Here is a 13,357-nt window from a genome sequence, read left to right on the forward strand (position 1 = left end):
TTTTTCTTCCTTAAAGATAAATCTTCATGAATGGTTTTGGAAACTTGCTTTGTCTTTGGTAAATGTTCTGTTTAAAAAGCCACATTCAGCAGATAAATAGCACTAACGGGAAGTTTTTTCCTCGCGGCCCCGGTGCTTTGTGTGGAACCGTGTGGGTTCATGTCGAATGGTCAATGTCCTGTCGATGGTCCTCTCATTACTTCCCGCCATTTTATGGGAACGCCTAAGTGGCGCCATTCCACTGGTCTGAATGGCATGGAGGCATTTTGTAGACGCTCAGAGGCCATTTTCGCGGGTGGACACCAGGACACGATTACAGCATGCTGGGCATCTCTCCATGCACTCGTTCTCTTTTCGAGATATATGGAATTTTCAGAGCTGAGGGTGTATTCTGGAATTAGTTTTTTGTGGTAGTAAATTTTGTCTCTGTCTGTCTGCTTCTCCTCCTGCCCCAGGCTCGCACTCCGCGGCAGATCCAGGCGTCTCCGTGCTCCCTGCCCGACCAGACGGGCCGGGTGTCGTTCGCGTCGGCCGAGAGCCTGGAGACCATGTCGGAGTCGGACGTCCCCCTGGGCTTCAACCGCATGAACCGCCTGCGCCAGAGCCTGCCGCTGGCACGCTCCCCCAGCCAGACCAAGCTCCGAGCGCCAGGTCTGCCCTCATGCGGTGGGCGCCGGGTCTCGGGCCGAGAGACGCCCTCAGCCCGTTCCTGGTTCAGTTTGTATCCATGAAAATGAACGGATGGTTGAAAACCCAGAGCAGGTGTCAGCCTGCTGTCTCTCGGGCCGACACCCAGCCAGTGATTGGGTTGGATGTGCGGGGACTGAGTTTAGTTGAATGAATGGAGGGATGGATGAAAAGATGCTGAATGAAAGAATGTAGGAGGTATGAATGGTTAAACAATCCAAGGATGAATGAAAAGAAACAATGATGGGGAAGACAAATGATGGGGAAGGATGAATGCATTCATGAGTGAATGATGTGGATGGAAGGGTGGGATAGTTAAACTCTGCATAGATTAATGAAAATATAAAAAACATGAATGGCTGGATGGATGCATGATTGAATGAGTAGTAATTGGAAAGGAAAAATGATGGATAGATGGGATAAAAGATAAAAAAGTTGGAAAGAGGGATTTTTGCATGAAAGAATGAATGACTACAGTAGAAGGTGGACACATAGATGAAGGAAAAGATAAGAGATGGGTGGACAAATGATGCTAGACACAAATGAAGACTGGAAGGATAGACGGGCGGATGAGGAAAAAACGGGAGGGACGGGTAGAAATAGAGGTGTAAATGTGAAGAGAGTGCAGATGAGTGCATTTGCATTTGACTCATGACTCCACTGGGTGACTCTGTGTCTCCATCTGTTCTCCCCCCTTTCCTTTCTTCTTTTCCTTCTGTCCTCTTGGCATTTTGCCGGGTCGATCCAACTTTCATCTTTCTTTCTTCCCTCCTCCTCATCACCCTTCTCTTACTCTGTCTGGTCCATGTTTTCCTCTGCCGGTGAAGGCGTGCTGATCCTGCAGTTCGGCGACGAGACGCGGCGTGTCCACATCACTCACGAACTGACCAGCATGGAGACGCTGCACGCGCTGATCGTGCACATGTTCCCTCAGAAGCTCACCATGAACGCGCTGCGCTCGCCCAGCACCGCCATCCTCATCAAGGACGAGGCGCGCAACGTCTTCTACGAGCTGGAGGACCCCCGCGACATCCAGGACCGCTGCATCATCAAGATCTACTGCAGGGAGGCGGCGCACCGGGAGGCCCACTACGCCACGCACACCCCCCAGCACACGCCCCAACACGCGCACCACGCGCACATCGCTAACGGGGACCTCCGGGTGAGCGTGTGTGGTCCTCCTGTTTCCCATGATCATGCTTGAGATGTTTCTGCAGATTGATTGAAGTCCACCAGTGGATTGGACATGGTTAGGACAGACACACACCCGTCTATCCTTATGTATATACTAACTTACACTCTCGTTTTTTTTATTTTTAATACGTTGCACAGTAAATTGCTGTGTGTGTGTGTGTGTGTGTGTGTGTCTGGTTAGAGTCGGTTGGCCATAACAGATGCTTTTACGGAATTTATTCAATTAGCGAGAGAGAAGAGAGATTTTAGTTGTCCACGATGCCAAAAGCGCATCCCACATCTTGCAAGAGACAAACGGACGTGAGATTCAGACTCTGGAGAGTTGGAGAGGATGCCAGGAGATTGATCCAACCACCAACAAGGGCTTCATGGCTTCATGGAATAGCGTGTGTCGCGCTGATCAGCTAATGGTGCCTATTTTCTAAAAATCCCACAAAATCACAATATGTGTAGACTGGCACAAGCTCGATATTGGCACAAGTCTTTTAATGTCTTTTAATAAGGCGGGTTATATTTAATTACATTTGAATTACATGGGTGGGTCTGTGCCATTAGTTTTGAAAGGTGAGGAGATGTCTTCTCTGTGGAAGCACTAAGATTTCTTAGAATCTCAAGATAGCGGTGCACCGTTGCCCCATGATGCGATCCTGAGACAACGAAACATTGTTTTCTTCTGATATCTTAAGATCTGGAGACAACAACACAGTTGTTTTTATGATGAGGAATCCGCAGATTTTCCTGGAGATCACATTGTTTTCCTTGCGATGGCTACGCCGTTATCTCTAGATCACGACATAATGTTATCCTACGATGGACATAATTTCTCTTCGTAATGAGACGTTGTTTTTCCGTGATGGCTACACAGGATACCATAATTATTTTCTTAAAAAAAAAAAAAAAAAAGAGATAAAACAGCATTCTTAATTTATTGTCCAACATTGCTGTCCAGAGGTCAATATATTGTTTTATTGGAGCACATTTCCGCGCTGTTTTCTTTCCGAACCTTTCATGTTGTTACGATCAGGCGTTGGCATCGCCATCCGGTGCTTGCACGTGTTCCTTTACGTCAGATGGAGCTTAGATGATGACGATGACAGTAGGAGCGAGTAACGAGAGAGGGACCCCACCACGGATACGGCAAGGACTGCTGCCAGACTCCCCACCAAAGTCGCAGCTTTCTGGAAACAACGACTGGTGGGAGAGAGAGAGAGAGAGACGCCGTATTCCCATTTGTTAGTACGACAGCAATTAGTTCGATTAATATTCATGAATGTTGACTGTCGTCCAGTCAGCCTTTGGGAACGTAGCAGTCGCTTCTCACTTGTGTTACGAGGTAGAAAAAAAACTCGCTGTGGTAGAGAACGTTTTATGCTCTCGTGTCCGTGTCTGATATGTGGTTTGGTATGTTTGTGGATGAGCTGATAGATGGATGGACTTTTGCACGGCCTTGAAGTTGACGTCTGTCAGGCAGGTTTATAGAGTGGAAAGCACACACACACACACAGACGAACACACACAGACAGTGCTCAACTGTCACAGTACAAGGACAGTACACAGTAAATACACAACGATGTAGATGGGCATACACTAAGCAGAAGACAGGTACTTTTATCCTAGATACAAAACACTGTAAAATAATTAAAAGTTGGGAAAACTTTTTAAGGCAACCGGCTGTGAAGCATTGAGAGAACATTGAGAGAACATACAAAAAAAAAACTACTTGTTAAAATGCAACATGAACTGAATACTGCGGTGTTACGTGCATTCTGCTAACTTGTAGTAACTGTGTAGTAATCATGTTTTTGTTTATTTGCATATTTATTTCCAGAGGGAGTTGGTGTATTCGTCGCGAGACTCCTCCCCAACGCAGCGCCTGACGCCCCTCCCCTCCGCTTCTCCTCCCTCAGGCTCCCCATCGCGCTCCCACGCCCGCCTGTCCTACGCCGGGGGCCGTCCCTCGTCCTACGCTGGCACACCTCACTCCCAACCGCACCCCTACCCTCACCACCCTGCCCACGGTCTAGGTAACAACCCTCAGCTGCAGCAGCCGCCCCAGGGCCCCGCACACGGCCATGGGGGCTTCTGCCCGTCGCCCAGCGCCATCCTAGAGCGGCGCGATGTCAAGCCTGACGAGGAGATGACGTCGTCCTCCAAGAGCGTGGTGCTGCTGAAGAACGAGAGCATATACGCCGACCCGTATGCACTTGTACATGAAGGCTGCCTGAGCATCGCCTCCCCCCAGGCGCTGGCCGCCATGCGGGACCCCCTGTACCGTCGCGGCTCGGTACGCTCCCTCAGCTCCTACTCGGCCGCCGCACTGCAGTCCGAACTGGACGGCGCCCTCTACAGGCCCGGAGGTCCTCTTTATGCCGACCCGTACGCCACCATCGGCTTCCGGAGCCTCCCTCCAGCCTCGCCACAGAAACTGCCCGATGGCAGGGATTCCTACACGTCCCAGCCGGGGCGGGGCTCTCCCGCCAGGCAGATCTTCAGGAAGGACGGAGTGGTGTTTGTAGAGAACCCCAAATCTGGCTCGGGGTCAGGCTCTGAGCAGCTCTGTGTGCTGGGGGGTTCGGGAGGAGACGGGGCAGGGGGCATCCCAGGATACAGCTCTCCATTGCCTGGCAATGAGTCAGAGACCAGGTCAATTCTTTAACCTCAAACCTCATCTATGACAGGGTTTAAATGGTCCTGACGTGGAAATATTCCACAGATATCAATGGCTATTTTAGAAATGAACAATAGATGCACTGATAGCAATTTACTTCTGGAGTGATTAAGAATCTGAATTTTGTACTTTGGAATATTGTACTTACAATATTGGCCAATATGCAATATTGGAAAAATTGCATATGACTAAATATGCAATTTAGTTATATTGCAAAGCTTTATTTTCACACCAGGCATGTGCTTTTCATATTATCAAACTTAATATGTTTCTCATGCCCATTAGGGTGAATTACAAACATGTTATAATATTTTAGAATGTGTTATAATACAATTATATATGCACTACAGGTCAAAGCAGTAGTACTTGCTGCTTGTTGAAGTGTAAAAGTAATGTAATAACATTTTAGCAATAAACCTCCCATCAACTTGTGAATATAAATATGCATGAGACACACCCAATAGCCTTTGTGGCTTATTAATGTTTTGCGAGCTATCATATATTGAAAACCAGTCAGTTACATTTGTGTTCTTGTGTTTCTAATGTTTTCATCTCATAGAAATTTGAACAAGCCGAAACTTCTGGCCTGTAGTGTATTGCTTTCATATTTGTTCTAATTATGAGTTATTTGGTAATTGTTTCTAGCAGCTGTTTCAGGCTAATTGGCATTTTTGTAAAAATGCTAATTGTTGTGCACACGTTAGACATGTTTGGCGTAACATCCAACTAATTGAATTCTCATTTGATTACTGCATTAGACTAGCCGACTGCGAAATGAGTCAAAGCAGCTCATCCCTGAATGCCGTAGCTGCTTAGCTTTTACGGAGACAAGAGGCGAAACCGATTTCTGTCACATGGTCCGTGGGCGTTCCTGTCTGTCTGTCTCCCCAGGGAGCGGATGGAGGCCATGGAGAAGCAGATTGCCAGTCTGACAGGGCTCGTCCAGAGCGTGTTGTCCAGGGGACCCGATAGCCCGTAAGAGACTACACTACCCACAATGCACAGCCCTTTTATTTCAAAGAAAAAAAGGGATTTTTGTTATTTCATTCAAAAAGGTAAACATTCATATATGTTATATAAAATATAAGTTTAAAATAATATTTTCATATAATATACTATATAGCTTTATTATGATATTGTGATGGTGTCCTAGGACCATTAAAGATTAAAGTTCTGGGGGAGAGTTTAAAATTCTGAATAAAACAAAACAGAAATTTCAATATTTTTGTGCTATATATTTTCTGAGTGTGACACCCAAAGGTTGCTGATTAATGGGTCCTGATCCCTCACAGCTGATGCCACTTGAGCAGGAGGAATCAGGACCTCTTAAGCGCAGAGAGCCGCCACAAGACGTGGCTGTGGCATTAACATGGACATCTTTACTGCGGTGCTTGAGTTGCCCCTGTCGCTTTGACACATGCCTTTTTGCTGTTTTTTTTTTCTTCCTTATTTACCTACTTTTAGCCCTCGTGCCCATTTGGTTTTGTAGTTAATACAATCCTTGTATTCCCGAAGTCCTGTTTTCCCCTGCACCTCATTCCCCCTTCAACCCCAATACATGAAACTTAGATATTCTCTGAGATTGCAAAATTATACATTTGTGACAATTAAGTAATGCATTTACATTTACAGCAATAAAACATCAGTGCTAATATTGTATCTGTTTTCCTGATTATTACTTACAATCATGTTTTTAACAGTTATACACTCAGTACATTTTTGAATGAAATTATCAAAACAAATAACATTTTCCATCATTTTTAAGATACACTAGTATGGTTAGGTTATGTATTTTTTGTTTGCTGAAACCACAATTTTGTCCATATATGAAGATTTTTAAGATCTTATATTTTAGCTTGAATTGTACAGCCTGTGTAAGACACAGACAGCCACCCAGCAGAACCGATAGCAGATGGAAGAATTGCACGCTTTAATAAACGCAGAAGGAGGGTGGAGAGCGGAACGTAAACCCCTCTGTGTGTTTCAGAGAGAAGGCGGAGACCTCCAGCGACTGCTCCGCCACAGAGGGTGAGGAACCGTCACAGTCTTTTAAATCCATCAGCCGCGTCCGCCACACACCTCACATCTCACGCTGATGAAACGCTTTTTTTGTTTTTTTTTTGGTCTGAATGCACTAACGGACAGGGCGAACTGTCATTTTCCGGCTCTTCTGTGGTAACTGCTGTCCCGCTTTGTGTTGCAGCTGGACGGGTTAGGCAGAGGAAAGGTATCTGTCTGTCTGTCCCTTGTGGAGGGGATGCTGTCTGTCTGTTTTGAATCCCTCGTGTGTCTTGAAAGGATTCCTGCCAGTCCTGTTGTGTCTGCTGCTTGAGTTCAGGAATCTTCTTTCAGTTTTCCCTTTTCGATGAAATGTCCCCACTGGACTAGTGGATGGTGTGTGTGTGTGTGCTTGTCTTAGATGTTGGGAATGTTTTCAGTGAATGGTGCTTGTGAAAACCAGCAACTTGTGGCGTCTTCTGTGGCTCAGAGGCATAGAGAACATTGAGGAGGAGTCGTGTGGTGGAGCCAGGAGGGCTGAGAGACCCTTGCATGCGATATCCATCCTCGTGGCGGCATCGTATGCTGCGTGTGGGTGAGATGCTGTGCACCCGTGAAGGAGTATGTGCCCGTTGGGGTTGGATCAGTCCCTGGTTGTGTGATGCACTGCAGTGGTTCTGAAACTGTGAATGTGGAAAGAAACTACAGCTGTATTGTACAACATTCATCCGGGTAGAGATGAATGCAACCTGCATCTGTGTGTGTGTGTGTGTGTGTACATGTGTGTGTGTGTGTGTGTGTGTCTGTTTATCTTGTGTGGGCATGTATTTTAAACTGGAGACAAGACCAAGGACCTAAATTTCACCACGCTGTATAAGACAAAGTGCCCTTTTATTTGGTGTATAATTATTTGTGACACCCAAAAGAGGAATGGTAATGATGTTGTAAACAAAGTTTAAAATGGGAGGAGCCAGGACCACGCCCACTATAGATTATCAGCATTTTAATTGAATGACCCCACATATAAGATATTTTGTAAGAGATGGGTCATAATTTTAGAACTTCTTTTATGACTTTAGACTTTTCTCATGACTTTAGACTTTCTTTTAAACAAACAATTTCCCTCATTTCTAATAGAACAACATGGCTGGTGGTAGTAGGCAAGTGTGTGTATGTGTTTATATGAGAATTTCAGGATCTGGGCCTGGATTCCAAATATCTTCATTTGAGCCCAAGTTTTTCTGACGTTCTGACTGCATTTCTGACTCCTAGTAACAAATAATAAGAATGTAAACTATAATACTACTACAAAAATGACTTATAATAACTTTATGCTGCTTTGCATTATTCACACGGGTAAAGGCTATAAGCATGTGGGTCATGGTTATTCATTCATCTTAATGCTAAAATCTCACCAGGGAGCCCGTGTTCTTCAAGTCAGCTGCTAGACATACTTACAGTACTTTATTCAACACCATTTCAATTTTTGGGAAAGCTGTAGACTACAAGTGTGAACTTCCAGCAACTCATTTATATGGATTTGTAATTTTTTTCATACTTTCTTCGGCCTCTAGACAAATTTCAACATGAAATTGCTTCATCATGCTCCAATCCCATAACATTCAAGTACTTTTGAGACCTGTAGTTCTGAGATCAGCATTTTGAGCAGTGGCCTTGGTAGACAACGAGCAGGGTCTGTTATGAAAAGTGCTGCCATGTGACCGTAAGTCTGTGTTTCGATTGGCAGTTCTGACACCATCTGCTCCACTGGCTCTGATGCCGCCCCCACCCACCGGATCCTCTCAGCCAATCATGGTGTCCCGCTTGCAGATGCAGCTCCATCTGAGTGGCCTGCAGCAAAGTGCAGCCGAGCTGCGTAAACAGCTGAGCCAGCTGCGCCGTCTGCAGGTGTGTGTGTGTGCGTGTGTGTGTGTGTATGTCTGTATGTTCTCTAATTATACCAAGGCCAAGGTATTGCTGATGTCTGGTTTAAAGATTGTGTAGGGTCGGTTTTACAAGGCCTTCAGATGCATTGCAATGTGAGATTCAAGATTTTTATTTGTCTCATGCATAGTAATTGCAGGACAACATGCAGTGAAATGTATTCTGAACCACTCTGTTTTTGCTGTGCATAGATAAAGAATAAAGTTAAATAAAATACAAGGGGAAAAATAGAATAAAAAAGGGAATAAAGCTAGCAAAAAAAGTGAGCAAGCTCTAATGCAATTTTTTTATGTTCAAGGAGAACATAAGACACAGACATCACTAGGTAGTGGCTATGGATACTGCACCTACACAGTAAAGTCAAATAAAGTACCAAAAGTGCAGAGATACCAACTTAAAGTGCATAGTGCATTAATTGTGCAATAACAACAGTGATCATTCAGATGTTTGGGGTGTGAAGCGTGAGGTGTGGCATGTCCTGGTTCAGCATTCTTATGGCCTGAGGATAGTCTTTCAGTCCTGGCCATGATGCTTTGGATGTGAAACGTCTCATTAAAGTTCCATTCCTTAAACTAATAGCTCACATTGATGAATGTTTATTATTAGCTCAGTTGAAAATCAGTTAAAACTACAAGTACAAATCTTTTCTCCTCTGTGTTTTTCTAGATATTTTTAATGCACTAAAACCTTGGTTCTCAATCTGTGGTACACACTCAGACTCACTCTATTGGTGCATTATTGTTTTAATATTTAGAGCCGATGTCTGTTTAAACAGGGAGTAGTTATTAATCTTTATATACTCGCTTGCTGTGTGTTACCGTCAGATTAGGAATACAGTTGCCTTCAGTACAAATTAGTTAAATAGTCCTATGCAAAAGTTTTTTTTTTTTTTTGTGGGGACATAAAGAACCCCCTGTGCAGGACAGCAGAGCACTGATGATGGCAGTGAAGATGGCACCGGAATGGATGCCATTCAGAGGTTTATTAAATTATATTTAACTATAAAACTTCAATAAATACAGTTTTGAAATAAATAAAAAACCTCTCCCATTCGCCAATCAACTCTGCTCCTATCTGAAAACTTGGGCCAGTCTTTATAGTCCTGGACAAAAATATTTATCTGAACAGACAATAATCAATAATCTTAATGTAAACCTTTCCAACAGTTCAAAGTAATCATATTGCCCACTCATCAAGTACTAAACTAATTTGCACTTTAAAACCATTTCCAATACATACTAACACTTATTTATAACACATTTTACACAGTTACCAATCGCTCTGACCAAATCCCATTTGGTAAACTCTTCAGAGTGCTTCACCTCGCTCTGTTACAGCTGCTCATACTTGGACAGAAATAATTTCGGGGTGGTACTCATCGTGAAAAGTGAAAACAATCATTGCACTAAGCCAAAAATCTTCCCCGACGCCCTTTTTCCATTGTGATGCTCTGACTACCAACAAAGATTCTATAACATTTGGGGGGGAAAGGGTTTGTAGAAAAAGTTAAAAAGATCTCGGTCGTGGTGGACCATGAACCAAAGTAAGTCTCGTTCCAGAAACTGGAAGCTTGACAAGATGAAGAAATGTGTGAAGATAAAGGGTTAGTGGCGTCCTAGCTCCCGGTACCATAGACCAGCCTGACGTGTGTGTTCTTCAACCTGCAGGGGCAGAATGGGGATTGTTGTGTGGTGTGTGTTACTGCTGTGTGTGTGTTTTAGCTGCAGAACCAGGACTCGGTGCAGGCCCTACTGAAGCAGACGGAGTCAGATTTGGGTCTGTGTCTGATGGACGCTCAACGCACAAAGGAAGACCCTCTACAGAGACAGCGCCTCCTGGTGGAGGAGGAGCGTCTGCGCTACCTCAATGAGGAGGAACTCATTATTCAGCAGCTGCAGTGAGTGGATACGCACACACACACACACACACACGTCAGATGGCCGTTCAGGAATTTGGAGCCAAGCATATGATTAATCAAACACATTTTTGGGGCCACAGTGATCTAGAACGTTCTGTGGAGGAGATGCGGGCGGGGGCAGGGCTTAATCACAAGCTGGTGACAGAGCAGGAAGTGGAACGGAAGAGCCAGGAACTCAGGAGACTGGGCGAGACTCTCACCGACCTGAAGAGTGAGTACTCGGGATGTGCAATACGCATACAATATGTATATGTATCAAGTTATTATTCGGCTAAAGTCAATTTTCACATTGGCCAGATGCATTTGGTGGCTTCTAAATGATGTTAATATCAGCTTTATGACAATGCGGTGTACTTATGTGCTATACTGTTTAGTGATGTTGTTAATAGGTGTTTTGTATGTGTGTGTGTGTGCGTGTGTAGATCAGTTTCCCAGTCTGCAGAGCAAGATGAGGGTCGTGTTGCGGGTGGAGGTTGAGGCGGTGAAATTTCTGAAGGAGGAGCCACTTAGGCTGGACGCCCTGCTGAAACGTTGCAGAAGCATCACCGACACACTGAGTGCATTGAGGAGGTAACACACACACACACACACACACACACACAAAGAGCAGAACTCAACGACAGTTGACTGAATTATTTATTGTGTGTGTGTGTGTGTATGTGCATCTACAGACAGGTCACAGAGGGTCACTGGAAAACACCGGAAGATTTATCCAGCCAGCCATCCAAAGGCATGGATTCGGACTTCGGTAAAGCCTCGGACTTGGACATCCTGAACAGCCCCGCCCTAGGCCTGGTGGACATTGGGAGCGCTGCCGGCCTCGCGGCCTCTTTGGGGGGAACCAGTCTGGGAGCGAGCCTCGGAGGCGCCGCCGCCTTGGCCAACTGGATGCCAGGCGGCTTAGGTGACGTGCCACAGCCTGAGCAAGACCCCCCCTCGATGGGCACACTGAAGAGGAGTGGCCTGGACGAGCTGTCCAGCTGCCGAGACCTGGACAAAGTGTCGTCTGTAGAAGTGCGCTTGGTAAAATTCTTTATTTAATGTTCACTTTTTCATTTTATTTAGAGAGCTAAATTTAATATCTGCAGATTTGCAGTCTGAACGAATAGTTAAAGTTAAAAGTTAAAGTGAAGTGATTGTCACATGTGATACACAGCAGCACAGCACACGGTGCACACAGTGAAATTTGTCCTCTGCATTTAACCCATCACCCTGAGTGAGCAGTGGGCGGCCATGACAGGCGCCCGGGGAGCAGTATGTGGGGACGGTGCTTTGCTCAGTGGCACCTCAGTGGCACCTTGGCAGATCGGGATTCGAACCGGCAACCTTCTGATTACGAGGCTGCTTCCATAGCCGCTAGGCCCCATAAAAAAAAACTTTTGTTGTATTGTTATATTTTATGACCACAGTCATGTCTGGTAATGCAATGTTATTCAGTCTAAGCTACTGTTTATTGTAACCCATTAAAGAACAATGTTTACTAGTAGATGTGTGTGTGTCTGACACTCGTCTCGAGTCGCACTTAAGTCACACAATGAATTGTGACTTGACTTTAGACTTGCCCTCAACGACTTGAGACGTCACTCGGACTTGGATGCTGTGACTTGCGAGTCATAACTCATAAACAATGTTCATATCTTGGAATTGTTTATGTAACGTTATAAGAAAGAATGCGCCAAACCCTTCTCTCACAAGAGGACATTGCCGGCTACGGCAAGCGCTGAGGGGATAAAAGTACATTCCGTACAACTCCTTCATTCAAATTACATAAAATACTGTTACATTTATTGAACTTATTTCAGTTTCCACCGTGCTGCCCATGTGAGAAATGCACTAAATATATTCAATAACATGAATATTGTACAAAATGTGTACTGCAAAAATACCATATGGTCTAAAAAATATTGCAGCAATGCATAAAATAACAGCACATAATATATATATATGACAAAATTATCTTTATCATCCAAGTAAGTCAACTAATGTTCATGTTTATAGCCCTCTGAAGTGCATGTTCTGATCAATTTTGATACTGTATAATAACAGATGATGTTATTACACAGTATAGATGATATTATTATACAGTATAGATGATATTATTATACAATGCAGTATTATCTGCAGAACGTTCATTTCAGTCATTTGAGACTTATGAACATCTCTGGTGTGTGTGTGTGTGTTGTAGGATTGTAAACATGCTCGTAGGTAGTGAGACATTGCGAAGTAATATTTGCAGTATAAACGACGTGTCTGGCTGTGTGTTTATACGTAGGCCGCTGAGCGGGACTGGGAGGAGAAGCGAGCCAGCCTGACTCAATACAGCGCTCAGGACATCAACCGGCTGCTGGAGGAGACGCAGGCCGAACTCATGAGGGCCATCCCGGACTTGGACTTCGCCGCCAAGCAGATCAGCAAACCGGCCGTGCCCCCAAAACCGCAGCTGAGTTCCCTGCCCGGCACCATTGGGGCCACCTCCAACACCCCGAGTCCGTCCTCCACCCCGGAGCACCAAGCCGGCAAAACGCAGCCTGGCAAACTTCCTGGAAAGGACACGGGCTCCCGCCGAGGCTCCAGTGTGTATATCTTTATTCTAATTCATGCAATGTCACTGTGATGTGGGAGAGCTGCTGATTGTGAAATTAAATTAAGTAAATAGGTGTTATGGCGGTTAGTGATGGTTTGAGAGGTTGTGAGAGGTAGCTCAGACTTTTTGTGGGTGGAGTTTGCATGCTCTCCACATGTTGGTACAGGTTTCCTTCATCCAATGGTACACTAGGTGAATTAGCGACTAGGTGAATTGTCTGTGGATGTAGAGTAAATATGCCTGAATGGTGTCAGTTTGATTCAGGGAATTTGCAGAGTATTGCAAACCTTTATTATAGTTAATATATAGTTAATTAAATTATAAGTTGTGTAGCTAAATCTAAAAACGCCTATAGTCACAAATA

The 13,357-nt window shown here is 44.8% G+C and overlaps 1 protein-coding gene across 11 annotated transcripts in view; it reads left to right on the plus strand.

Moving 5' to 3' along the window:
• The window catches only part of srcin1b (SRC kinase signaling inhibitor 1b), a 54,612-nt gene that overhangs the window by 31,082 nt on the left and 10,173 nt on the right, over positions 1–13,357 (plus strand). For 9 of the 11 annotated variants that reach the window (XM_028970885.1, XM_028970887.1, XM_028970889.1 and 6 more), the window contains 12 exons: positions 456–651; positions 1,515–1,849; positions 3,710–4,524; positions 5,441–5,524; positions 6,537–6,577; positions 6,753–6,776; positions 8,295–8,455; positions 10,213–10,388; positions 10,490–10,620; positions 10,832–10,979; positions 11,081–11,432; positions 12,682–12,982. In XM_028970885.1, coding sequence (XP_028826718.1) covers positions 456–651; positions 1,515–1,849; positions 3,710–4,524; positions 5,441–5,524; positions 6,537–6,577; positions 6,753–6,776; positions 8,295–8,455; positions 10,213–10,388; positions 10,490–10,620; positions 10,832–10,979; positions 11,081–11,432; positions 12,682–12,982 — 2,764 coding nt within the window. The remainder of the gene's footprint in view (positions 1–455; positions 652–1,514; positions 1,850–3,709; positions 4,525–5,440; positions 5,525–6,536; positions 6,578–6,752; positions 6,777–8,294; positions 8,456–10,212; positions 10,389–10,489; positions 10,621–10,831; positions 10,980–11,080; positions 11,433–12,681; positions 12,983–13,357) is intronic. The other 2 variants (XM_028970882.1, XM_028970883.1) reach the window with 2 other exon arrangements.

The sequence above is a fragment of the Denticeps clupeoides genome, chromosome 2, assembly GCF_900700375.1.
Source record: "Denticeps clupeoides chromosome 2, fDenClu1.1, whole genome shotgun sequence".
NCBI lineage: Eukaryota > Metazoa > Chordata > Actinopteri > Clupeiformes > Denticipitidae > Denticeps > Denticeps clupeoides.